Source organism: Centroberyx affinis, unplaced genomic scaffold (genome assembly GCF_046629955.1).
Source record: "Centroberyx affinis isolate AG114_WGS23_722 - 3 ecotype Tasmania unplaced genomic scaffold, CSIRO-AGI_Caff_v1 ptg002323l_1, whole genome shotgun sequence".
Classification (NCBI taxonomy): domain Eukaryota; kingdom Metazoa; phylum Chordata; class Actinopteri; order Beryciformes; family Berycidae; genus Centroberyx; species Centroberyx affinis.
The window spans coordinates 81,448-108,766 of NW_027280592.1; the positions used below are offsets into that span (position 1 = coordinate 81,448).

The following is a 27,319-nucleotide window of genomic DNA, read 5'->3' on the forward strand; positions in this document are numbered from 1 at the left end:
TGTGATGAACCCGTTTGTTAAAAGTGCTTTAGAAATAATTTGAACATGATGTGACTTGGAGGAGAAATGGTAACTCTCATCTAGTGAAGACAACCGCTGGAATCCAACAAGTGTCTCAAACATTAAAGCTGCACTAGGCAAGACTTTTTTTTTTTACGTAAAAATCCACCGGTCTTATCAGCCAAAATCACAAAGCGGGGCTGAAGAGCGTCCTGTAGATTTGCCCTGTTTACACAAATTAAATTATAGTGTCAGATATGATCACTGGCAGGAAATGTTCACGTAGGAGGTGACGAATCGAAACTCAGATCTGAGGATTGCACAGGTTACTGACGTCACGTTACATGAATTCTGGGTTTTGAAGTCCTTAAATTTCAAAGCCACCCAACGTATAAAATTTCCCAGTGCAGCTTTAACAGTCGTGTTGACAGCTTTCATAGTCATGATGCAATGCGGATTACTTGCAAGGAAAACCGCTCCAGAAAGCATCAAGTTGGGGCAGGGGAAGGAGACAGCTACCTTGAGCAAGGCATTTAAAGGGGAATGCCGCCCATTTTCTATAGCAAAATATGTCTTTCTCTACCATTTGGGGAGTATTGTGATCACAGGCAACACGTTTGAATCGGTTCCAGAGCCTGAATTACCAGGTTCCAGCTGGGTCACATGAGCAGCTTATGTACCTCGGATGCTAATTTGCCACGCCCCCTTTTCAGTCCAATGCAAAGTCAATGGGAGTTTGGATCTAAGACACAAACCTGGCATCCAAATGAGCCAAATAATTGTGAAGTAATAATTGTTTTGCAAGAAAAAAAACCAAAACAATAGTCTCATCAAGATCCGCCAATATTCTCTGTTTCTGCAAGTATTTCATTGCAAGTATGGCCGACAACAGAAGATTGTGATTGCACTGGGCAGCTCACAGGTATGAATGTCTATAGATGAATGTGTGTGAAGCAGAGTGTTGCTTAAAAACAGCATACACACTCACTAAATATCCCTAAGTAAATAAAGTTGTTCAGAAGATGGACAACCTAAAAAGTGGACAATCCAAGAGTCCGCAAAAATGTTTTTACCACCACACGATGTAACTTTTACCTCATTCGGTTAAATTTCTCCCAGAATTCTCCCTTGCATCAAAATGAAAATAGCAGCCCTGGCTAAAAATGAGCAGCTCGACAGATGTGGGCCGAGCCCGGGCCGCAGGAAACGGTGAGAGTGTCACGTCTTTCACCGTGGGGAGAGAGGAGAGGGCGACCCGCAAACATGTGCTGCCTGAACTCTGGCTCTCTTTCTTCCTGTAAGGATGCCCTCTCTCTCTCTCTCTCTCTCTCTCTCTGTGTTTCTGTCTCTCTCTCTCTCTGGTTCTCCCTCACTCTCACTCCCTCCCTCTTGCTCACACACCCGTATGCATGGAGATATATACACACAGTGAAATGTTGGGGAAAAGCATCAGGGTTTGGTTCTAAGCTGAAATAGGAGATGGAAGCTACACCCACCCGCCTCCTTCAGCAGATAGATAGATAGATAAAAGAGGATAAGAAATGAATAAATAATGGAAATAATTTGTAATCTCTTATATTTTCCAATGAGCTGTAGTTACTTTTTTCCTGCTGCTTTGGTCCTATCCCGATGACGACTTGTTTGGAAAAATTATGTTTCACTCTCAACAGTTGTCAAAAGTTACAAGGAGTTTCTGGTCTCTAAAGGTTATTAGATTATTAACTACCTGGCTGTGAGACCCTTGTCTGTGTGTTACAGCTGTACCAATTTATTTATTTTGCAATATACTGATTTACTTTTACTGTAGGCCTAAAACATTCAAGATCAACAGTCATTCTGCAGGTCTAATACAGGATGGATGCAGCAGAAATCCATGTCTGATGCCTGTCTGATCCTAGCCTGAGATACGAGTTTGACACTACTTTAATATGAATTTATCATAAAGACACAGAATATGGGTTTGATTCTCACTTGGGCTACCTGTGCTAGAAATGTATGCACTCATGGCACTGTAAGTCAGTAGTTTTCTTATCCTGCTCCTCAGGACCCAGATCCCTGCTGGTCTTCATTCTAGGCATTTAATGAGGGGCTGATTTGCACCTGGGAAGCCAGGTGAATGCAATTAACTGTAACTAACTACATGGATTGAAAACCACTGCTGTAAGGCACTTTGCCTCCACCGAATATCATCTGTTACATCGTTGTCCCCCTCTAGAGGTGAGACAGAGACTGTGCTAAAGGCTTAGTTTCTGTTGGCCTTGCAGAGGAAATGTGGACTCTGTTTCAAAGCAAGTTATTCTGCATAAGAATTCAAACCTGCTTTCTCAATGCAGGGTAAATTGAGTGTTTATTTATCTACACATTGTGGAAACAGATTTTCGGGATCATCAACCACTTCTTTTTTCCTGGGAAGAGCACAGTCACTCTAAAGAAAGACATACATTTATTCTCACATCAATAATCAACAGAAACAATGAACAAATAATTGGCAATTTACAGTTGTACGTTGCATTTACAGTTTAAGTTTTAACACGTCTAAAAAGGAGATAAACAAGTTTTCTGTTGAAAGAGTAAATGAGTTCTTGCACAGAACTTAATAATTTAGGTTCAAGCATGTTTTTCGCATTTTTGTTTAATTCCATAAAACTTTAAAAACTAGTCATTGCCATATAAACTTCTGCCCATCTAGGCTTCTTGCCATGCATCTACTGGAAAAAAAAACAGCACTATTGAAAATTTTAATGTCCTTATTCATCATAAACATATTTGGTTATCTAGCCTTTAATTTCTATATTCAGTCTTCGTTGTAACTGCTGAATAAAGAGGCTACAACTCATTATTTTTTCCAGAGTGCTGGCTGTTTTTTCCAGTTTATGCAAGTTTTCAAGCCTTTTGCACCTCACTTTTTGTTTTTTTTTTCGAGTCGAGCACCTCCAGCATCTGTTTGCATCACCCACATGCATTTCCCCATAGACTATTTGTGCCAGTCAGATTATAGATTTATTGAAAGATGAATAAATTACGTCAGCATCACACCAGTCTCATCCCTTTCCTGTACACCTGAATGCTGGCCAACACGGCGAGTAGTTCAACAGCTTATGGGAAACGCAACCATGTGAGAAGAAGAACGGGCGGCGGGAATCATCTTACAATCATCGATCTTTACGCTCGTACTCGATACTCGGCCTGGCATGGCATCTGTGACAGACGGAAGCACTAGCAGAGGTAGCACCGTCCAATTTCTCCACAACTTCAACAACTTCCACACGGCATCACAAACACGGCGCCCTTTAAAAGATGTTACAGTGAAATTTAATTCTGCACATGTATTTTAATCATTACACAACGAGGAATCCGTATTCTATAAAATTCTGATCATGATGTTTCTCCTCAATAAAAGGGCTACTTCTATCCATCTTGCGTTGGGGGATTGGTGTTTTATGAGAAGCACACCGGTCCGATGTCCAGACCGAACTCCTGATCAGCCTTGCCAATGTCCATGGGGGCCAAGTCCACGAGGGGCAGCCTGGCTGTGGTTTGAGTCCTGTACTCGAACACTGTCTTGCCCCACTGGCCGTTTGATGCCTGGGTGAAAAGAAGAGATACAGAAGAGATCAATACATCAGTTCAGCTGCCTGTCGCTCTCTCTTCAATCTTTCCGCTGGCTGCCGGTGACTTACGGAGCAGCCGTCCTCGATGACGGTGTATCTCATACGGTTGGGGCCCTGCGCTCTCAGGTCCTGGCCGTTGGAGCCTTTCAGGACGAGGGCTTTCTTCAGGTTGCTGCCCGTCTCGTCTTTGTACGCCACGCTGTTCCTGCAGTGGTAAGTGACGTTCTGGTGCGCCTCTTTGGACAAGACCCGCAGCAGCTTCATCTGGACCGCCACGGCGTTGGGCTGCTCCTCCTCGTTTCCGTAGCCGAACTGAAATCGTACGATCGATTTGACACGATTAGGAAGAACGCAAGAAAGCTTTATTGTCAACTGGCAACAGTTGACTGACACTGCTGGATTCCAAAAATTACCAAAAAGAATTTTTAGAATTGAAAAGGAAGCCCAGACATGATTGGTTTATCTGCCAAAGTGTCTGGTACAGCAAAAACCTGACCAGCAGGTAGCCAAAGTGTATTAGACCCATTTTACACCAGAAAAGGTTTGCTCAACAGCATTTTCTTGATTAAAAAATTAATAATTAAACAATATAATTCATTGTCCCCTACTATTTACTGTTTTAAAGTCCTGAATGAAAATATCAATAATTTATGGAAAACAAACAAAAAAATCTCGGACACTAATAAAACTGTTGGTTACTCACTCTGATTCCTCCGTTGATGCTGGCTCCGAACCAGACAGGCTTGTTGGCTGTGGGAGTGGATTTGGTCCACCAGGCTTTGCGGGGAATGTTGGCTGGATTGGCAGAGATGCAGGTTTCACCAGTCTCCATGTTGCAGAAGACCTTGATGGCGTCCTTTGTGCTGCCCTGGTTAGGATCGACCCAGTACTCACCTGTATCACACACAGAAAGAAAACGACTAACACCAAGTACAAACACACAGCTCTGTAGCTGTTTAAACACAAATAGCTGATCCAGAGTTGTATAAAAACATAACAGATTAATATATTGGTCTTTTATTAAATATCAGCCAGTCATGTCATCCACTGCTGATATGATGGAGGTTCCTCCCTGACTACAGCTACAGAACAACAGTCTGTAAAGCATGCAGATAATGTGCAATAACATGTTATTTTCTTGGCATAATTTTATTATTTACACATTTAATTGTTCAATAACTAGGCTAATCCTAAAGGAATTTCATTAGTCTAGGTATCAGTGGAGAGTTTTAGTGTCCCATGATGCTCTTTCAGAGGCTGACAAGAATAAAAGTCTGAATATTTGTATTTTTTTGCATGAAAATGGTCAAATTTAAAGATATTGAAAAAAATATTGGCACAAAATATCAGCTTTCAGACTTTCAGACTTTCAGACTTAAAAGCATTTTAGTTATCTTATCTTTAATTTTTTAGTCTTTATACAGTACTGTGCAAAAGTCTTAGGCATATGTCAAAGATATCCATAAAGCAAAGATGCTTTCAAAACTAATGAAATTTACAATAAACAGCAGTCTACTGACACACTAATGCAGAAAACAAATAAACATCTAAGACTTCTAAGAAATATATTATTATATTAGAAATTATATAAAAAATCTAGGGTGCCTAAGACTTTTGCACAGTACTGTATGTACTCCATATATCTGACAATTGCAATATTGTTAATTGTTCTTGGGGTTAGAATATGTTATTGTTGTATTAAGTTATATTGTTAGATGAATAGTTGATATCTTAGTGATGACATATGGAGATCTGAATTTAAAAAAAAGAACAATAGAAACAACAGGCCACATGAAGCCCTCACCACTCTTCTTGAGCGGGTAGCACTGCTTGATGTCCTGGCAGGTCTTTGCGGGGTTCATCCTGCTGCCGTCGGGGCTGCGGAGGTTCTGCAGGTGTCCGCTGAGCGTCTTCAGCGTCGCCTGGACGCCGCTGTCCGCCCCGACGACCACCGCCGCCTTGTTGGGGAGAGCCTCGTCCTCGTTGAACTCGGGAGGGGGAGGAGGGTCGCCGAACTCCTCGGCCTCCGGAGCGCCGCCGTAGTGTCCGTAATCGAAACTGCCGAAGAGGTCTTCCACGGCGGCGGTGGGGGGGCCGGGGGGGCCGGGAGGGCCGGGGGGGCCGGGGTCCCCAGCTGGACCCTGACCGAGACAAGAGGAACGTAAACATTTATTAATACGGGGTTAGTGGTGCGTTTGTTTGTGATGTTTTGGGCGGTTATAGAGACTTTGGAGTCCTTTGACGCCCTGAGTTCAAGCCCCAGTAAGCATTCACCCTGCTGAAGTGTCCATGAGCAAGACACTGAGGCCCTACCAGCTCCAGGATGCTGTTCTGACTCACCCTGACCTTTGACCTCCCTGTGAGGGAGGCAACAGAAAACTGTATTTTCCTAAGCAGATTGCAAAGGTATCGCATTATTGTCACGACAATTTTTAGTTTGTTTAAAGATGAGATTTAAGTCATGTTTTTTGCACAAGTTAGTATTTTTTCTTTTCTTTCTCTGTTTAATCGCTGTGTTTTATCCCTTCACTTCTGTATTTTAAAGATATGCAATGAGCAGATCGCCATCAACAGCCATTTGTGACACCAACCAACCACCAACCAATACCTGCTCACTCACTGTAAGTCTCTCTGGTTGAGACTCTCACTTTCAAAAAGCAGCTAAAGACTCATCTGTTCAGACTGGCCTTTGTTTAGCCTCTGTGTCTGTACTGCTGTGTGTTTTTAAGTCTTATTGGTTTTATGTCTTATTGTTTCGTTTTTTTTTTTTTTTCTGATCTTATTTTAACTATTTTACTCTTGTGAAGCACTTTGTGACTTTGCTCTATGAAAGGTTCTATATAAATGCACTTTACTTACTTACTTACTTACTGAATGTCTACAATGTAAAAATGTAAAGTTCATGTTGTCTCACCTCTGCTCCGATGTCTCCGCTGGCTCCTCTGCTTCCAGGGGGGCCCATAGGTCCAGTCTGTCCCATATTTCCCTCCTTCCCAGGGGGTCCCACCACTCCTGGAGGCCCCTATGTGGTTATAAGACAATGTAAACACTGTAAAAATATGCGTCCATGCATATGTTTTATCTCTCTGTAAAGAATGAACCTGCGATGAACCTGCTGGTCAAAAGTACTGTTATGTACTTACTCTCTGGCCTCCGGGTCCGACGATACCTGGACCTCCTAGATCACCTGTGGACCCCTGAAACAGAGGAGCATGAGATTTTATCATTTGACAAGTTCAAGGCCATTATGTTTCAGCATAAAAGTAACTAGGCTCCAGACTGTTTGGCTTTAAAGCTGCAGCAGGCAAGATTTTTATGTAAGAATACACCAGCCTGAATCACAAAGTGGGCTGCAGCAGAGAAGAGCATCCCATCCTTGCTAATTGAGAGAAGCCAGCAGTATTATACATGGGGTCGTCATGCCAGTGTGAGTAATCGTTTTGCTTACAGTTGTTCCTGGGATACCCTGGAGCCCGGTGAAACCTCTGTGTCCTTTCTGACCCCGCTCTCCCTGATCTCCGGCCGCTCCCTTCTCTCCCAGTGGTCCTTGGGGTCCCTGAAAGCAGGACACACAACGACAATTCAAGATCGGTGTCATGCAACACGCTATTGAAACTGGCACAGCATGTTTTAAATTAAAAATATCTGCTAGAAATGTATGTTTTATTTGTTGCTGTTTTTTGAGGTAACAAATTGTCATTTCATCCTTACCACTTTGCCTCTTACTCCAGATGATCCTTGGGGTCCAGGGGGCCCTCTGGCACCCTAAATTCAAAACAAGCATAGAGACAAGTCAGAAAAAATTTGAGATGAGAAGATTTACTTTTACAGCAGGATCACTGCTTTTTCTGTGATTATTTTAACCCACAGTATTTTATCTTGCTGTGGCTTAAAACTGCAAAGTAGCCTGTGTAATAGACTGTGCTACTGTAATAGAAAAGAAGGAGGCAATGATATGTTATTAACTGATGCAGTGCATTAAGATTGGATTAATTTAAAATAAAGCAGACTGGAGGTTTTATCTATTTTTATTGCTATAGTTTGATGAGGAATTCGGTTGAGTTTGACACACAATATCAGCATCAGTATAACATTTAAATGTGTATTAAATACAGCGTATTAAAACATGTTATTTTTGAATTATGCGTCTAAATGGTGGTAATAATCTCTAGGTTTCCTTGATCAATGAGTGTAAGATTATGTAACCAAGCAATAAAAACACGAAGATGGCATGTTCCTATTGTGTTGTTAAAGAAATACATACGTTTTTGGTAGATTGGCTCCCAATTAGTATGGAGCACCAGAGTGAATGATCTATCAGGGACACAGGGATGATCTTGGTGTCTAGTTGGCCAATGATCTGATCTCCCCAAACCTCTGTGTCTTCCTTTAAAGTTGTGTGTGTCTGTGTTTCTGGAACTCACGTTGTCGCCTCTTTCCCCCGGACCGCCCGTCGTTCCCACTGGACCCTCCGTCCCCGGGGACCCTGCAGCACCAGCCAGACCCTCCGCACCGGGGTTCCCTCTGTCTCCCTGCACACACACACACACACACACACACATCAATGATCAGTGTGCACATATCCAGTTCCCTACTTGAAAAGGATCAAATTCAAGTGTAGAAGTGGGGATTTTCATTAAGGAGTTTGTTCAGACCAAGAGGATTAGCCATATTACACAAGCAGACACACACACACTCTTTCTCTCACACACACACACACACACACACACACTCACATACACACGTGTGTCTCTTGACTGCCATGTTTTTAGTCTTACCCTGGCTCCTAGGAGACCGTCCTTACCAGGCGACCCCTCTGCTCCAGCGATACCCTGCATAAAGACACATAATCATATCATCAACTTCCCATGTGAAGACCAGAAGAAAAAAGGGACTTTACAGAAGAATATGTTTCATTAGTTTAGTTTCTGTGCACGTATGATGACTAAACACAGAAGGGAGAAAAATGCAAGTTTGTGAGATTTAAAAGGTGAGATAGCTGAGATTAAAAAAAACAGCTTAAAGTTCTTATGAAAAAGAAATCTCACTTCAAAAGAAACAGAAATAAGCATCATAAGCAAAGACACAGTTGTGCTGGGTGCTAATAGAACAGGTAGTTTCAGTCAGTTGAAGGCTTGTTAACTGTGCTGGTAACACCTTTTCAAATTTAATATGTAATTCTGACACACTGGAGAAACCAAGACATTCACAAAACAATATAAGAAAAAAAAAAGTATCTATCTAATATCTTAGATGATGGTTTTGATATACTGTATTTCAGAAAAATAATCTATTGCTTAAATGTGGTGTCAAATAGTTTTATAAAGTATTTTTTATGGAATACTATTGTAACTAATGTTGGTAATCCAGACATTATTCTGCTGTTGCACTCTGTAAATCACTGCAGATAAGAGCATCAGCTAGATACCTAAAATGTAAATTATATAGGAAGTGGTTTAGATGGACAGGACAAACCTCTGGACCGGCGTCTCCTCTCGGTCCGGTGGCTCCTGGTAAACCAACTCCACCATCTGGGCCTTTGGGGCCCTGAGTTCCAGGAGTGCCGGCTTTTCCCGGTGCACCCTGGGAAACGAATATTGATGGTAAGTTTGAGAACAAGAACAAATCGCTCCACTCTGCTCATTTTTCTTGTGTGCTTACTCTTAATCTGGTTTGAAGAGAAAAAAGGCATTTACGATTGGGAGAATATTCACTAGGCACTTTAATTCATATGGAAATAGGCCAAATATTGATACTGGTTAGGCAACAATAATAATAATAATATTAACTTGGAAAATAATTATCCATGTTAACTTTGACTCCATGTTAACTTTGACTCTTTTAGAGGGTGATCGTTGTACATGTTTACAGCACTATTCCAATTATAGACTATAGGTTTGATTAAACTGTAAATTGAGCTATGGGAAAAAAAGAGTATTAGTACATTTTCTTACAGAGCTTTTGTTGGGAATACTGATAAAATCACAGTCTGTAAACTGAAATAAATGATGTTTAACTACACTGTCAATGTATTTTTGCAGAAAAGTTGCTTTAAAGTCACTAAATGTAAGCGGATTATATTACTGACTGGGATCAATCCAGTGAATTTCGTTACCTGTTGCAATTCTAAGCAGGTAATCAATAATTTGTGACAGTTTGCATTTTGAAATTAACCTTCAACCTCAACCTTTCCAGCACCTCCGCTCTCAGATTTCAACAGATCACCGACAGAAAACACTGAACGTCACAAACAGTGTGAGGAGGAATACGTACAGCAGGACCTGGCAGTCCCAGCATGCCTCTCTCTCCTCTGACCCCAGGCTGACCCACCAGGCCGCGCTGTCCTGAGGTACCGGCTGGTCCTGGAGGGCCGTCAGGACCCTGTGGCACAACACAAGAAAAGACTTAGGCTATAGAGCTAAAGTCATGTAGAGCTGAGAAGTGTCGGAAATAATGCAATACTGCCGCTTCCAACACTTCAAATTCGCTGCTTTTCAGTGGCTTTCTTTGTTGAATGAAAGCATATTTCATTACAAGATAGAGTCAATTATTTTCATTTATACATGCCATCTGAGTTTCTTTAGAAAATCAGATGGCATGTATAAATGAAAATAGAAGCTAAACAGAATCAGACTGAATCTAAATGTAATTTGTGTTGATTTCCTCCGTACAATTACCCAGAAATCAGAGGAGAATGTGCAGCATCCGTTGAGAATCCAACATTTAGAATCTCTTCTGATACTTTTCAATATCGATTCCTCAAAACTGATATTGGTACCAAAAACCGGTATTGTACTAACAGGTATATCTGCTTGCAATGTTGGTGATAAATGACGATAATATCAGTTTGCTGCTGCTAGTTGCTGAGGATGAGAGCATCTGTGAAAAGGATAAAGAACTGAATTGGACTGAACTGAATTTCAAATATATATATACATGTATATAGGAAGAACTTCTTAGATCTAGTTAGTTTATGTAGATGAGAGCATCTGCTAAATGTCCAATCTAGATGTAAATGTAGGAACGAAGAAGGAAATCTGAGCTGAATTTGAAAGAGCGGAACATAAAAAACTAAAGAACTTTTTAGAATTGGAACGGCAAGTAGAGAAAACGATCATCCGATGAAAGTAAATAACTCAAAAGTTTGTCTCATGGTCAAAGACGTCTGAAACTACTTCTGATAAAACGTTTACAGAGCGACGATTGCATTCCCAGGTAAACTTTGAGGAAACAGTCTTTAGTGAACTTACCGGAGGACCGTCCTCTCCGGAGTCTCCCTTTTCTCCCGGGCTGCCCGCCGGACCCGCAGCTCCTCTCTCTCCTTGGTTCCCAAGAGCTCCGTTCTCCCCTCGGATCCCACCGGGACCCTGCTTCCCCGGAGCACCTATGGGCCCGGCTGCCCCGACAGCACCCTGACACACACACACACACATCACAGTCAGTGTTCTGCCCTCAGTACTTCAGCAGATCATGCAGAAGAGCAACACTTTGACACCAAATCATATGATTTACTTTCCATTTTCAGGCTGTTTTAATGATCACTCAATGATTTTAAGCCTAGAAATTTTACAAAGAAAATTATAGATAGATAGATAGATAGATAGATAGATAGATAGATAGATAGATTAAAAACATAGTAATGAACTTGTACATCAAAATACATTTTTTTCAGATGTCCATAAATCATTTCTTATTGATAATAAATTAAGATGGAGAACAGATTCACTCACAAGAGATCCAACTGGTCCAATTCCTCCAGGCAGTCCAGGGAAACCAGATGAGCCCTGTTGGAAAAAGAATATTTAAGACAACAGTAATGATCATAATGAAATAACGTTAATAATGAAGAATAATAATTAGGATAACTATATTTGTACAGCACTTTTCTTAACAATGTTACAAAGTTAGATTTACATCACATTCATACAAATAGCGGCACCCATTCTTTGGCATTTTTTCTGTTTTTTATTGTTTCTTAATTCAAAACTGTATATACTACTACCACTACTACTACTACTACTATTACTAATACTACTAATACTGCTACTAGTCCTACTAATACAGCTGCAGGTTGCAGGTCGGTGTTGTTATTTGCTCAACAGACTTTATAACACGTCAAGATGAGAGCCGAACTCACCGCTGCCCCCTGTGTTCCTCTGCCGCCCTTCAGTCCAGTCACACCAACAGGCCCCTGGACACACACACACATACACACACACACACACACACACACACACACACACACACACACACACACAGACACACAGTCGATGACATGATCTTGAATAGCTTGGAACAAATGGAGTGATCTGCCTTATTCCAGTTGAGGTCAGCTGCAAAAATTCTCGATACACATAAAACTAGCAGGTTTTTCAACTTGTTTCAAGGTGAGACTAGACATAACATTAAATAACTTGTTCAGATGGACATTTACAGTGTAGATCAAGAGCATATTTCGTCCTTGCACAATAACAGACCAGCTAGTCTTGATCTACTTTAGCTTTCTCAACAAAATTCATAGTTTGTGGTGTTTTAAAACTCTAGAAGCATCACAGAAACTTCATTCCACACTCATGTTCCCCAGCAATGCTGCCATATGCCCAGGTATGGAGTAATATTTTTGGATACGTACCTGGGTGCCGGGTTTGCCAGCCGTCCCCTGTGGTCCGGGTGCTCCTGACTCTCCCCTCTGGCCTGGCTCACCTGTTTCACCTTTGACCCCAGGCTGACCATCAGGACCCTGGGGAGTAGAACCAGGAAGTCGCTCTGTTAAAGATTTCTTCAGCTTCTTTGAGACATTCAATACTTTGAACTGTATTTCTCCCTGTGAACACTAAAGGAAATCTGTTCTGACTTTTTTTGCTCTTAAAATCTTATTTCTATGTCTAATATTTTATCACATCTATTATCAGAGCGTTGCAGCACTGACCCTTGACCTCACTATTGTAATGTTAATGATCTAGGAATTGAAGCTTATTCTACAATTGTATTCATTGTAAATTGCTCTGGATATGAGAGTCGGCTAAGTTCCTGAGGCGTAAATGTACTGTTAAGTCCTGATCCGCTCTGGAAAATAAGCTCCACTACACTGCAAAACTTTACTTTAATCTGTGACTCTGCAGTATGAGCCTTTAACAGTTGATTCATTTGAATATTTTGGACATCAATGGTATGTGAAAAGTCTTAGCGGACACTTACAGGAGGTCCGGGGAAGCCGACGGCGCCGGTTGGACCAGGCTCACCTGGAGAACCCTGTTACCGACATTAAAGACAGGTTTAAGTTTGAGGGGAGAAATGGAAGCACAGTGGCAAACAATGTCAAATTCAGTGTTAGTTGTCCGGTAAAAAGTTCTACTGACAGCTATCGCTCTGGATCCTCGGCGGCCTGGGGGTCCTGCTGGGCCGGGTTCACCCTGAAATAAAGGAGCGGTCGAGTCAAATTGATTTAAGAAGCTCTTGTCATCACAGAGCAACATGAGGACACAAGTACATTTTGTTTTAAAAAAGAAATAAAGTCAATTTAAAGGTGTGTGGCTTGAGCACATGTGTGTATGTGTGTGTGTGTGAGAGAGAGAAAGAAAGAGAGAGAGAGATGGGGAGGGAGATGTTAAAATGAGAGAAAAGGGTAGTGTGTGTGTGTGTGTGTGTGTGTGTGTGTGTGTCAGTTATTTCAAATGATATAGGCCTGACAATAGGAAAACAAGACTAAGAGAGGCAGTGTTAAGGAGTCAGGGTTAAGCCCACAATAGTGATGCTTATATAATGGTGATTTTAATCTTAATTCAAAATGTAACCTTAATTCAGAGCAAATTCAAATTCACCCAAATACCTATTGTTTTCTTATAGTTAGTATGCAATATGCAGTGAGTTCAGAAATATGTGATAATGTTGGATAATAATTTAAAACTTGAACAATAATATTTCCCCGTCTAAAATGCTTGTGCTGTCGATCTCACCTTCTCACCGTTGGGTCCACTGGAGCCAACAGGTCCAACGGGACCAGCAAGTCCCTTTTAATGAAAAGAAAAAAAACATAAAATATTAAAAGTATATTGAAAATAAGGAGCTTAAATCATGATGTACTGTAGCGGTTCTGAACCTGTTTGGCTTGTAACACCAACAAAACCTGGTCATGACTTCTGTGTTCGCAAGATGATGAACTTTGACTCCAAATGACGATTTTTTTGCTTTTTGCCGGGTATTTAATTAGTCGACAAAGCCTAAAGATTGGAAATGATCATCATTCACATGAAATCACAAATATTAAAAACATGTTAATAAAGTTGCATGTTATAAATACATTTTTTCACACTCAATAATTCATATTCGTCCCCTCTAACCCATCTCCTGACCCACTCGGGGGTCCAGAACCGCAGGTTGAGACCCACTGCTTGCTCTCTGCCAGAATTTGAAGATACTGCAACAATGCAACTAGAATCAATGATTGGATCCATATCGAGTTTTATACAGTAGGACAGCAAAGGGCCGTGAGATTTCCATTTGGAGGGAAAGAAATGGTGAAACAGTGACAGACAGTAACCAATATGTTTGTAACACCGGTGTCAGTCAGTAACAGGAATCCAGTCAGACTCACCCTCAGACCGTCAGATCCTGCTGTGCCCTCTGGTCCCTTCTCTCCGGTGGAACCCTGTTAAAAGATCAAGTGTTTTTCATTTACTTTTTTGGGTGAAGCCACTTTCCCTCAACCTGCCTCGTCTACTTCTACACCAGTTAGGGATTTCCCAGAATTCCTTTCGATAAACCCCCAGAGAGCAGGAGTGAACTTGCTGCAGTGGAGAGAGTGATAGCATAACTTGTCTCTCTGCTGCATTGCATTCTGGTCTCTCTCCTGCTCCTGTGGGTGGAGAAATTGGTCTCTCTTCTTCTTCTACGATGGATTTCTCCCTGTGTGATTGCTGAACATCTCTTGGTGCAAAATGGCGGATCTAGAAAGAAGCCCTCGCTCTTTGATTCTGAGGGACTGACACCAAAACCAAGACGTTTACCGCTGATGTTTTACATCCTGAAACATTTTCTCATATCAAACTCCATTGCAGCTGCTGTTGTGGAAATATCACAGAACAGCAGAGTGTATCTGAAGAGCATACATTATGCAGAGCGCGATGGTCTTATAGAAAATAACTTATTATTTCCAGTCCATATTTAGAGGAAGAGGTATGCCTTGTTGGAAATGTACTCTAGTCGTAATCCAACAATGATACCAGGAAAAAGGTGTTTATTTCAATGTACTAGACTGCCTACAAGGCAAACAGCAGTAACTAGTCTTGTGTGTTTTAAAAGTCAAAGGTCAGGACTAAGCTTTAGATATCACATCAGTAACAATCAGAAATACTGTCAAATGATCTACTTCTGTACCAACATTACTTTTGCAGGAGATATTCATTTAAGTAATTTAATAAAGTCATTTTTTCTTGATTTCACTCCTCACACAGTTGCTCTTCTTTGCCTTTGCAGGTCAGGTTTACACTCCTGTGTAATCCTGCGCTGTAACTTACTGCGTCTCCCTTCGGTCCGGAGGGTCCTGGGATGCCCCTCTCCCCCGGCATCCCCATGAGTCCTGGAGATCCTGGCTCTCCGACCCCACCGGTTGGACCTGGGTTACCCTGAAGGATGCAGAGGATTTAATAAGATGCACAATGACAAAAGTGTCTCTCTACATTAGTAACCACCTGTTCCCATTTTTAGATGTGTCACTTAAAGATATAATTCATGGCATTTTCATGTAAATAAATGTAATTTTTTCTACTATGCCCTTATTCCAGTGCATTAACTTGTGTATTGACCTAAGGAAAAGCATTATAGGTACACAATAAAACTGTTTGCACTTAATAAAAATCTCCCCAATATATAGTTTATAGTAGTTACAACAGTGTAACTACACAATCTAAGTCCAAAGCCTACAAACGTAATCTCAGGATAAAAGGTGTGTGTGATGGTTGCGATACCTTCGGCCCGTCTGGTCCTGGTGTTCCTGGACTACCTTTGGGTCCCTGAAGGCCGTTGGGTCCGACATCACCTCTCTCTCCTGGAGTGCCTCGCTCTCCCTGCAGGGACAACCAGCGGGAGAAGAAGAACAACAATTTACTTCACTATAAGTGGAAAAGAAGAGATTTATTCCAAAATGAGATTTCCACTATTTGGAAAGAGTGACGTCAACCCATACAAAGTGACTGATAGTGTATTTTATATAACAAATTTTCCAGTGTTCATAAGTGATAAAATTAGGAAAATAAGGATAGTAGATAATTCAAGACCTTTTAAACCAAAAGATGACACGTTTACAGACTAAATCCTCATTTTACACAGCAAATTTTCAATTTTTTTGTGTTTCTTTTGATTTGACAGGTGTTGATTAGAGTGTTTTTGTCCACGCATAGAGCTGATGTGTCACTGTTCAAAACTATCTAAAAGTGTTAAATTAACTGTGATAGGTGCGGACATGCTGCTTCTTACACTCTCAGAGTTAAATTAACAGTGACAATTTTGCTGTGTAGCGATACTGAATAATGAATTAACTCAACCTTTACACTCATTGTAAGTCACTGTGGAGAAAAGCGTCAGCCTGAAATGCCTGAAATGGAAAAGTATGAATTCAATGATGAAGCAGTCAACACTTATACCTCATTAATGGACTCACCCTTGGACCTGTAGCACCAGCAGCTCCACCCTCTCCAGCAATACCCTGAAGACACCAACAACCAAACGAAAACAATCAACATGTGCATTAACATGTAATGCTTATGACTGGATACAGTATATTATATGTTTTTATGTCTATTATATATTTTATGGGGAATACGTTCTTAGGTGAAAAGCGCTAACTAAATATTGAGAAAGCATAAGAATACAACGGTACAAAATGTTTTTTTTTAAAGGTCCATTATTTGCATTTGTTTGCACTTTACCGTACCTCATCACCTGGTTTTCCTGACTCTCCGGGTGGGCCTGGCAGCCCAGGCAAACCCTGAAATACACCAAAACATGCATTTTTATTTTAATACAATAATAAACAAACATATCAACAGCTAGTCAGTAGTTTTTGGGGTCTCAGAGAAGGCCAACAAGACGACAAGTAAAGGGAATCAGTATAATTACAAATACTATTTCCTTGCCTGATTTTGAATAACTAAGACCGGTTTGCAGAGAAGGTGGATCATTTTGAAAACTGAGATATTTCAAATTCAAAATGGCAGTCAGTCGATCTCTGAGGTATTGTGTTCATATAATTATGGGATATAGCTTACCTGGAAACCATTCACTCCCTGAGGTCCCTGCTCTCCTCTCTTCCCTGCGGTACCCTGGAGAAAAGAAAAACAGCATCATGATAATAGTGATCATTGATTATATGAATATGATAATTTCAACATAATATCATTTATAGGATATTTTCTCAACAGCAGAAGATGCTTACAGCTGGGCCAGTGGGACCGGCGGCGCCTTGCTCTCCATCTTTTCCGTTTGGTCCCTGAAAGACAGTCACCTCTCAATATCTTTGGACATTTATATCTACCATGAAGCCCCGATAAGAAGTGAAGATTATTTCAGTCCCTGCTGAAAACAACGTACCCTTTGACCTGCTGAACCGGGGGTGCCAGTCTCTCCAGTCTTCCCAGGATCGCCCTGAAAATAAACCCAAACTGTTGTGTTACCAAGGCTATCATGTTGTATGTAATTGTGCAGCTTTTTCAAGGTACAGTAATTTTTGAAGTCAGTAATTTTAATTTGACTTAAGTCGGTTTTGGCTGAAGCATTTCACTACATTTTAAATTGCATCCAGAATTCTGTAGGCTCTCTATTAACACTAGCACTCTATTAGCATTAGCATTAGCAAACAGTGTCAATTTTAAATCTATCTGCATCAAAATATCCGCATCAAACCAGCACAAGCAAGCAAATGAAACATTAAAATAACAAACTGTTCATTAGCTGCTCAAATGTATCCATGATAGTAGCTTAGGTAACATCCATCCACCTACAGTATCATTGGTTTGTGTTAGCCTGGTTGTTGGCTAGCTAGTTTGCTAGCCATGCTAGCTAGTTGCTAGTACAAAAAGAAACGTCAGTCTAGTAACATTATTGAATAAGGTGGATGGGCATTTTAAGTTTATATTTATCATAGATCAAATGATTACATGAATTTGAGAATATTTTTTCCAGAAAGTTAAAAATAGACTATTTTTGTGCAAAATCTGATCCTTTTTGCTTTGCATGGGAAAGATCATACAATCTGTTTTTTAGGAACTCAGTTTTACTCTGACTATATTTTTAGCTACTTTGTACTACATTTTACTATTAAGTAAATTTTTACACCAGTAATTTTACTTCTACTTAGGTAGAATTTCAGCAAAATAACAGTACTTCTACTTGAGCAAGATATTTTGGTTCTCTTTCCACTCCTGCAAATATCACACATGATATATAACATGCAGCACAACGGTGGACAACCAGCGGCCATGGCTTACGTTATATTTTATAATTTCACTTCATAAACACAATATTTGTCTGTTAAGTTCAGTGAATGAATGAATGAATGTCATCCAGAAGTGCTAAGATACTGACAGCAAAGCCTTTTGGTCCTGGCAGGCCCATCGATCCAGCTGCACCTCTGCCACCAACCGAACCAGCTGGACCTGGTTTCCCGTCTTCTCCTGATCCGCCCTGGAAACAAAGGAAAATACAGTATGCCATCATGTTAAAAATACTGTACATACTATACTCTGTGGTTGGGGGAACAGTGAATTCTGAATCAGTTGATTTAGGAAGTCATGTGAAACTAAAAAAAAACAAAACACTGAAAATAAAAAGTTCCTGTGTACCATTGGTCCTTGCTTTCCCTCTGCTCCCTGGGAACCAATAAGACCCGTCAGACCCTGTGAAAAAAGTAGAAAAATTAGAAAACAACCTCATATTTTCATCACTGTCATTACATTTTCCTTTCGCAAGTGAATGCCGCAATATTGTCTCTTAAGAATTACTTTAAAGGTTCCATATTATTCATTTTTTATGTGATTTTGCTTTCAAATATCTTATGGCTCAGGGTAAGAATAATGTTCCTCATGATGTTTTGCAAATAAATGTAGTTTGGTTAAAAGAGTATTTAGTGAATGAATTTGAAGGCTAAGTCATCACAATACTGTGCCCTGATTGGCCTACAGCAGCAGCTCCTCTAGTCCAAATGAGTTAAACCTGCTGAGTGGAGGCTTTCCAGGTCAAATGCTGCAAATTGTCCTGATTGGATGGATTTCTGTAATTCTTTAGTGAGGGAGCCAATCAGAACCAAGTCCAGCTGTGATGTATTTAGTCTGAAACGGCCTGGAAAAAGGCGAGAATTTTTGAAAAAGCAATAACTTCAAATTTAACCACTCAAACAAAATCAAATGTCTTCATTAAACATCTTTTTTATCATTTTTTATCTATTTGTCTATGAATAGAGGAACATTTGAATTCCTATCATATGGGACCTTTAAAGATTGTTGCACTCCTAAAACCTTCTGTTTTGCCTTGCCAGATTCTTTTACTGTTTCTAGCTGAAGTATTCCTGATTCATCATTGCATTTTAGTCAGAACTTTGTATGACCCAACTGACTGATTCTTCACATTTTAGGAGAAACTTGCAGGAAACAAATATGACAGAACATCACACAATTAAGAGGGAGAGGATGCAGGTGTGTTGGGTTGCACAGTGGTGGACAAACAGCAGTTATGGGTATCAAAGCTCACATGGTGATTACATTAGCCATAGCTAGTTAGATACAGAGATACATTATTCGTCCATGGGTGTAAATTGAAGTCTCACTAGCAGCATATTAATAGGATACAGTAAAGAAAAAGAAAAAATATAAAAGAAGTAATAAATAAAACCTATGTAATGCTGGGATAGTGACTGATTACTTTCACTTTTTAATACAACTTCTGCTCACACTGGGAAAACACAATGAGTGACAAAATGGAGTGTGTCGCTGTGCCTGCCTTACCCGTGCTCCTGGTAAACCTGGCTCTCCGTTGCGTCCTAGATCCCCGGGTGAACCTTTGGCACCGGTTGAACCTGACAATCCTCTTTCACCTTGGGCTCCCTGGTCAGCAAACATCAAACATTCAACATCACAGGAACAGACAGGATGAAGATGATGGCCATAATGGTGATGGTGAAGAATCATCATCATCATCACCTTCCTCAATAGTTAAATTCTGTCATAATTATGAGTAATTTGATAAGAAGTCAACACACCTTTTGTCCTGGTAATCCATCTGCACCGGGAAAACCTCTGTTTCCTGGAGCACCCTGGAATGGATTGATAAGATTGAACCACATGTAAATATTCAGTGCATAATAATATCCCAAAAAAAAGGCTGTAATCCAAAAAGTTATAAGCTTTAGAATCTCCTACAACTTCTACAAAATGCGTTTTCAAAAAGTCAGTTTTTTCAAGAATTTGGAAAAACAGCGTTGTTTTAAGTTTTTGAATCGGTTTCATTACTCGAGCCTTAAAGGACTGTGAAAATTGTCAGTTCAGCTGCTGTAAAACCATGAAAATCACCAAAATTGGAGTTGTAATTATGTAATTTTTTTCTGCAACAGCAGCAGAATGTCTCATATCACATATTTCAACTGTAAATATAATAACATTTCCATTAACATAATGAACCATTAATGTAATTGCATCGCTATCAGCTGCACAAATTTGTATTATATCAATGGTTTATTACTCAAAACTCCAGCTTTCAGTCCAATGCAGAGTCACAACAGTGACATGGAGGATCATAGTGATGCTGAATAAACCAGCAAAAGTCACAGTTTATGATATTTTGAGGTACGAGAAGAAGTCGACTCACCGACTCGCCGGGGGGTCCTGCAGCACCGATGGACCCAGCGTCGCCCCGGGGTCCCCGCTTCCCCTCCTCTCCCATTGGGCCCAGCACACCGTGGGCACCAGGCTCACCCTAACATCACATTACAATCAACCAATGACTGAATCAATCAATCAATCTTTCCAACAAACCACTCTTTCATCTTCTCATTCAGGTTTACAAACAGCATATGAGCTACTCCATCACTCCTTATACATCCACTGTCATTCCAACACAACATGTAAGAGTGTGTGTGTGTGTGTGTGTGTGTTTGAATGTGTGACTGAGCATAAACTGAGGGATTTTTTTTAGGGGTTTTATTGTGTGAAGCGTTCATTAATTTAAGGTGCTTTTCATCTTACTGTTTCTCCCTTAAGTCCAGCTTCTCCTTTGAACCCAGGCAGTCCTACATCACCCTGCAAGAAAGGATCACATGACCTAGAGTTACATACATAAGGCTTCCAGTACTGTATATTATGGATCTACTACTAACTACTAACTAAATTAGTATTTCAATTGGTGAATGTAGTCTCAAGTCTCAAGCCTCAAAGTTACAAGCCTATGCTCAAAGACAGAGAGAGATGGAAATAGCAGAAGATTCATGAGGTGAATGATTTATTCATCAGGGTAAATTAGATGAAATGAGAGTCCGTACCAGTTGGCCCTTGGGTCCCGGCGCTCCTGTAGTTCCCTGGGGGCCGGGGGTTCCCCCTGGGCCCAGCAGCCCCGCCGGACCCTGCACACCCGCCAGACCCTGGGAAGGAGGAGGAGCAGGCAAACATTCAAAACTTTCATTCATCACTTGTTGAATACGGCTCATTTAAGAATTAATGTTATTCCTATATTCTAAGACCGTCTATCAATAATTGTGAACATGAACAACTCTCTCCTAAATATCAGAGAACTAAGATTTCATAGACATTTGTAGATTTTTAAAGCTGCACTAGGAAAAATGTATATGTTAAAATACACCTGTTTTTCATTCTTACACAATGGATTATATATATTTTGAAGATACTGAATGATAAACTTCAGGTGAAGAATTTTTTTTTTTTTAAATGTATTTAAACAACATTTTGGAAATCAACAGATACATTTGGGGTTGTTTCCAGACATGTACTGTATGTGACTGGCATAAAAGAGTTGATCAACAGTTGAGTCAATGTTCATGATTCATACTTACTGTTTGGCCTCTGGCACCTGGAGCTCCATCAGATCCTTCGGAGCCCTGTGAAAAAACAAAATATCTCTCAAGACATAATATATTCCTTAATAATGTACTCATTGCATCACATTACTAGTTTTGAGTACAGGAAGTCTTTATATGATAAAAGTAAATGTAAAAAATGCCATGGTGGAATATCTCGGGTAGAAGTTAGAAGCCTTTATTCAAAATTATACTTAAGTAAAAGTATTGAAGTATTTGATGCATTAATTTCTGTAGGATTAGCTACATTTGTGACTTCTCCATTTATCCAAACCAAAAATATGAATCAGTTAATGAACCTGAACCTGAGGGAAACAATAGAGTAACTAAAATAAAAAGGAAAGTAGAAGTACTTCTCGAAAGTAGAAGTACTGAGCTTGGCATCTTGATTTTTTGGTTGTTGTCTTCTTCTCACAGATTAGTGATGCCATTGTATTTTATCAGTTTATAAGTTCACTTCATAGTTCATTTCTATGTTTTGTCACTGTGCAAATAAACATATAATTGTGATCCTATTATAAAATGACCTTTGACCTATTTACACACCTGCTGTCCCGTGGGTCCGGCTGGTCCTACACGACCGGCTTCTCCCCTGGATCCTTGTCGTCCTTCACCCCCTCTCACCCCTGTCGGTCCTGCTTCACCCTGAACCAAAGGATGACATCAGGTCAGGGAAATAACTTCTACTGTTAGATGAAATTCAAGGATCCAATCATTACTGCTCCTAACAAATTGTTTATGATTTCACAGTAAGCTCCATAATGCACAGATTTTAAGCCAATTTCTATACATATCCCAAAAATCCCTAGATGTTGAAATTATGAAAGTACAAAACTACATGGCCTCACCTTCATTCCTGGGTTACCTGGAAAACCTGGCATACCGGTGATTCCCATGGGACCCTGTGGTTGAAAGAATTTTTGTTCAATATTCAACACAGGGTTTTAGTTCAAGGTTCAAAGTTCAAGGTTGACAGTATTATATCCTTCAGGGAAATTCTGCTGGTCTCCTTTTTTTTTTTTTTTTTTAACTGTTTTTATACTAGTCAGAACGGTAAGCATCTACATGTGTGTGGACTTAAGTGACTGTAGGATTTTCATTAGGTCCTTGTTGTTAAACTGTGCATGGCTGAAAGGCCAGCTGATGCTCCCGCTGATGCTAGTTTTCAGTTCAGCTGCATTGGAACATTGCTTTTTCTAGTTCATATTTCTCTACAATTTGATTTGCTTTTTGGAAGCATTCCACTTGCTAGTAGAATATTGATTTCAAGTTCCCTGGTTTCCTGATAAGGTAAGTCGTGTCATTTTACAACATGAGATAGTTTGATTCAGGTATTGCATATTGTTTGTTGGGCTTTTTCATTGTAAGTGGGCTTATTCCTTTGTTGAGGCTGTAACATTAGCATGATAGGCCTTGCTAAGTGTATTGTGTGTTAGCAGTAATGTTAGCTGTTAAGTTGTAATGGTCAGCTGTTATTGGTGATTTGGCTATGCTAGTTTTCACTTGTGGTTTAGGCTTCTTGGCTTATATTGCCATATATTTAATGTGTTGGCAGGTGTCAATTCTTACCAGAGGGCCTGGTTTACCAACATGGCCAGGTAGACCACGCTTTCCCTGAGAGAGAGAGAGAGAGAGAGAGAGAGAGAGAGAGATGAGAGATGAAATAAGGATTGTCAGCTTGTCAACTTGTTTCATCAGTCATCCAGTATGAAATTCTTCAATAGCTCAATTCTTGATTTGATATTGTCTCCTCAAATGGATGAAGATGATGGTTTTTCTTACCACAGGACCACTTGGACCTCCTCTGCCTCTTTCTCCCTGCATTCCCACTGGTCCCTGAAACAGAAAATTGGGTCAGCATCTGTGTGAATGACATTTGACTCTATCTAAAATGCTTTGGGTGATCAGTTCGGACGGTCTATCACCTACCGGTGGGCCTGGAGCTCCCATGCCACCAGGAGTACCTGATGAACCCTGCAAAACACACACCGCAAACACACACAAACAATGAGAATAGGGGAATACAGGTTTGCAACGTGCAGTTTCATAAACAAGCAATGGAAAATGCCTTGTCATCTCTTGGTGGCTTTAGATAACTGTCCTGCAATATGTGAATATGCACCTTCATTCCTTCATTTGAAAGTGCTATGCTGTATTTGATGTAGATAAGGTTCCATAACTACCATGTGAAGGAACCCCAAACAGATATCCATTAGACCACAGACCCCCATTTGATAAGATTTTGTCCAAAGGAACCTTTTCTGATAGGATTTCTATTGTTAGTTATGATTTAGTGTAGAACTGCATAAGCGTCAAAAAGAGAGGTTTCTCCAAGGGTTCTTTGGTCAGGGTTCTATATAGAACCGTATAAACTCATACAAGCCTCTGATTTAAAAAGAATAATAATAATACAAAAAAAAAACACAATAAAGACCCCATTGTGGTTCTTAAAGAGCCGCTGATCTGAAACATTTCATGAAATCTTACAATAAAGGGTTCTTTACAGCACCATAAAGGCTCAAAGTGAAACCATATGAGCATGGTGCTATAAAGAACCTAACCTAACCTTCTAAATTCTTAATAGCCCTAACAAGAGTCTACTATGGCACAAGCCTAGAGAACCATTTTCAGGTACTATATACTGTAGAACCCCTTTTGTTAAGAATCTAGGTGAGGTGATAACAGCGATCAAAACAGTCATTCTTATACATTCTCTCATTGTATTAAATTACAGTGACTGAACTAATAGTGAAATCAAACTATTCCTCATCAAGAAACCTACTTTGAGAACCACAGGGAGAGGTGACATATTCCTACCTTGGATCCAACCGCTCCAGACTCGCCTCTTGGGCCGAGAAGACCGCTGCCGCCCTGTTGGAAAGATTTAAATTTAGAAGCAATATGTTCTAGATGCAGATTGCTTACATAAAAATGTGACTTATGATTTTTGATAGAGGCAATTGCAACAAATACACACACACACACACATTTCTAGTCATTAGCAAAATTGTTTGAGTGATTTACCTTGTGACCTTTCAGTCCGGGATGACCTGGGAGGCCTGGGAATCCCCTCGCACCCTGAGAAAAACATCAAATCCTCTGTCACTGTCAATAACTTTTATTTCTATTAATTTTCATGGTATACCGTTCTCTTCCTTGCTGTGTTTTCTTGTCATTTCGTTTCTGTCATCCGGTTCTGGCAAGCATGCTTGTCATCTGGATTTGTTTTGTTTGTTTTGAGGTGAGATGGGTTTTTTATTGGCCACTTGGGATCGTGAGGTAAATTCAGGTCAGTCAGTCAGATGTCACTTCACTTTATACCTGGACTCTATCAAACTTCAGCACGGTTTAAAGAACATTGTTTTTTACAAGCCGTGCCTTGGTTATTGAGCAGTATATGGTTAATAGTATAATATGAATCTTCACATCTTGGCTGTGACTTTTCACATAACTCACAATACAATCCTCTTGTTTTCAGAAAGAACTACTCTGTAAACTCCAACTTTGACTTGTCATGTCAACATCTGATGAAAAAAATCTCTATTGTGTTTTTTTAATGTAAACTACTCATCATTCTAAGGTCATGGAATATTTTGCATCCTTAATGTTTGTTGCATGTAATGTTGATGATCTCTGAATTTTAGCTTGTTCTACAGTTGTATTCATCGTAAGTTGCTCTGGATAAGAGTGTCAGCTAAATTCCTAAAATGTAAAGCAATGTAAATGATGTTTGCAAATGAGTGAATGATGTCATTCAGGGTCAGATGTGATGGTGTCAATACTTAGAGACGATTGGTTACCGCTGATCCTTGGAATCCTGGTTCTCCTGTTGCACCTGGAGGACCAGACTCTCCCTGCGTAGAAAACACAATAATACTGATCAGTAATGTAATAAGCAGTAGAAAATAATCAGTAAAAAAAACAGTAATAGTGATAGTAGCCTAATGCTAATGCTAATAACAATGCTAACAGCAACAACAATAACAATACTACTACTACTACTATTACTACTACTACTATTACTACTACTCTACTACTACTACTGCTAACAATAGTAATAATAATAATGATGATAATAATAATAATAGTAACAAAAACTCACTAGTAACAGCAATAGTAGCCTAGCTGCTAATGCTACTAATGCTAATGCTAACAACAACAATAAAAAGAAGAAGAGAAAGAAGAAGAAGAGGAGAAGAAGAATGCTTAAAGGTGTAAGAAACATAAGAAGGATAAGTAACTGAATAGAGGGGGATATCTTCAGATGGAATTGTATATCTTTGACTTACATCTGTTCCAGGTTTTCCTGGCGGTCCATCAGGTCCTCGATGACCATGTCCGCCCTGTAGACAAACACAATGAGTCAGTGACACACATTTAAAAGACAAAAAATTAGTTTGCCAATCTAAATTCATAGTCTACGAAACATTTGGAAAATAGATACTAGCAACATGCAGGACGGGTATTTTCCCAAAACCCAATTCTGTTTTTTTTTTTTTTTATCTGTTTTAGAAGTAGGTTTGATCCCCACAGACAAGGTGTCCATCATCAGCTGTGTGTCCTGTTGAGCGAGACACTGAAACCTGCCACTCTTTATTAGCCCATCAGCTAAATGCCTAAAATGTAAACTATAGAAGCCGTGATGTTCCTACCATCTGTCCTGGTTCTCCAGCCTCTCCTGGAATCCCCTGAGCGCCGCTTGGACCCTGAACAGACATGGAGAGGAAAAATTATACAGTCCATTTGGAAATATATCTACTTTTGAAAAAAATCACTATCTGAAGTCGCTAAAATATAGAAGATGCAGTTTGTGAAAGTGTCGATTTACCCACTATTCTTTAAAACATATTCAATTATATTTGAATTTTCTGCTATGAATTATTTTGAAAGAATACGTGTCACTTTTTGCAAATTTCATTTTGGAATGAAACTCCATGAGTTTGCCACCATAAAGTCTGCATGGTCCTGTGACCTGACAAGTGTTCATAGATCCATTCATCTGTTCTCAGAAAGTACATGACTACAGGCCAAAATCACATTAAAATCGAGTCTTTTAATATTTATTGTAGAAGCCAATACTTACATGTGATCCGCTCTGCCCTGGAGGTCCTCGTGGTCCTGCTTCACCCTGTAATAGAGACACTTCACACTGTACTTTAATTTGTACATAACAGCAAATATCCTGACTTAGTATCAACATAATAAAATGAGATGCATATTAAAGAAAAAGATCTAATTTCCAATCGCTAACTGACTTCGGCAGTGTGTGAACCCATATTAACCTGATGCTCTAGACAGTATCTGTTGATCTGATTGATTCCTGATCAGGACTAGTTTTCCCTATAGGACTCTGGGACACTCACCCTCGTTCCGGACACCATCCCAGCCAGACCAGACTTCTCGCTGAAACCTGCCGCCATCTGAGAAACTAGCTGGCCCTTTTGGGGAGAGATTTGACAAAAAATGAAGTTAAGTGAAATTATACCTGTTTACTCCTGTCTTAATTCCTCATCTCAAGACATGATTGTGCAAATCTGTCCTCCTGATCGTTCAACATGGACTCCAACAAAGTTAAAATTAAGACAAACATCATGTAGAATCAAGTCTCCTCTTCACTTCTGGTGGCTTATCT

At 40.0% G+C, this 27,319-nt stretch overlaps 1 protein-coding gene across 1 annotated transcript in view; it reads right to left on the reverse strand.

Moving 5' to 3' along the window:
• Positions 1 to 2,335: 2,335 nt before the first annotated feature.
• LOC139655641 (collagen alpha-2(V) chain-like) overlaps positions 2,336 to 27,319 on the reverse strand; it is a 40,748-nt gene continuing 15,764 nt past the window's right edge. Inside the window, exons 9-55 of the mRNA XM_071533091.1 lie at positions 27,051 to 27,125; positions 26,771 to 26,815; positions 26,340 to 26,393; positions 25,977 to 26,030; positions 25,488 to 25,541; positions 24,712 to 24,765; positions 24,505 to 24,558; positions 23,617 to 23,661; positions 23,470 to 23,523; positions 23,257 to 23,301; positions 22,536 to 22,589; positions 22,234 to 22,332; positions 21,664 to 21,708; positions 21,136 to 21,234; positions 20,843 to 20,896; positions 20,466 to 20,573; positions 19,861 to 19,914; positions 19,607 to 19,705; positions 18,449 to 18,502; positions 18,192 to 18,290; positions 17,199 to 17,252; positions 17,044 to 17,097; positions 16,877 to 16,930; positions 16,543 to 16,596; positions 16,270 to 16,314; positions 15,578 to 15,676; positions 15,128 to 15,235; positions 14,206 to 14,259; positions 13,568 to 13,621; positions 12,971 to 13,024; positions 12,810 to 12,863; positions 12,244 to 12,351; positions 11,749 to 11,802; positions 11,342 to 11,395; positions 10,862 to 11,023; positions 9,885 to 9,992; positions 9,087 to 9,194; positions 8,390 to 8,443; positions 8,036 to 8,143; positions 7,323 to 7,376; positions 7,060 to 7,167; positions 6,755 to 6,808; positions 6,526 to 6,633; positions 5,416 to 5,752; positions 4,315 to 4,505; positions 3,681 to 3,923; positions 2,336 to 3,585 (exon numbers count right to left, since the gene is read on the reverse strand). Of these exons, the coding sequence (XP_071389192.1) occupies positions 3,439 to 3,585; positions 3,681 to 3,923; positions 4,315 to 4,505; positions 5,416 to 5,752; positions 6,526 to 6,633; positions 6,755 to 6,808; positions 7,060 to 7,167; positions 7,323 to 7,376; positions 8,036 to 8,143; positions 8,390 to 8,443; positions 9,087 to 9,194; positions 9,885 to 9,992; positions 10,862 to 11,023; positions 11,342 to 11,395; positions 11,749 to 11,802; positions 12,244 to 12,351; positions 12,810 to 12,863; positions 12,971 to 13,024; positions 13,568 to 13,621; positions 14,206 to 14,259; positions 15,128 to 15,235; positions 15,578 to 15,676; positions 16,270 to 16,314; positions 16,543 to 16,596; positions 16,877 to 16,930; positions 17,044 to 17,097; positions 17,199 to 17,252; positions 18,192 to 18,290; positions 18,449 to 18,502; positions 19,607 to 19,705; positions 19,861 to 19,914; positions 20,466 to 20,573; positions 20,843 to 20,896; positions 21,136 to 21,234; positions 21,664 to 21,708; positions 22,234 to 22,332; positions 22,536 to 22,589; positions 23,257 to 23,301; positions 23,470 to 23,523; positions 23,617 to 23,661; positions 24,505 to 24,558; positions 24,712 to 24,765; positions 25,488 to 25,541; positions 25,977 to 26,030; positions 26,340 to 26,393; positions 26,771 to 26,815; positions 27,051 to 27,125 (3,981 nt within the window). The 3' untranslated portion in view covers positions 2,336 to 3,438. The remainder of the gene's footprint in view (positions 3,586 to 3,680; positions 3,924 to 4,314; positions 4,506 to 5,415; positions 5,753 to 6,525; positions 6,634 to 6,754; positions 6,809 to 7,059; positions 7,168 to 7,322; positions 7,377 to 8,035; positions 8,144 to 8,389; positions 8,444 to 9,086; positions 9,195 to 9,884; positions 9,993 to 10,861; positions 11,024 to 11,341; positions 11,396 to 11,748; positions 11,803 to 12,243; positions 12,352 to 12,809; positions 12,864 to 12,970; positions 13,025 to 13,567; positions 13,622 to 14,205; positions 14,260 to 15,127; positions 15,236 to 15,577; positions 15,677 to 16,269; positions 16,315 to 16,542; positions 16,597 to 16,876; positions 16,931 to 17,043; positions 17,098 to 17,198; positions 17,253 to 18,191; positions 18,291 to 18,448; positions 18,503 to 19,606; positions 19,706 to 19,860; positions 19,915 to 20,465; positions 20,574 to 20,842; positions 20,897 to 21,135; positions 21,235 to 21,663; positions 21,709 to 22,233; positions 22,333 to 22,535; positions 22,590 to 23,256; positions 23,302 to 23,469; positions 23,524 to 23,616; positions 23,662 to 24,504; positions 24,559 to 24,711; positions 24,766 to 25,487; positions 25,542 to 25,976; positions 26,031 to 26,339; positions 26,394 to 26,770; positions 26,816 to 27,050; positions 27,126 to 27,319) is intronic.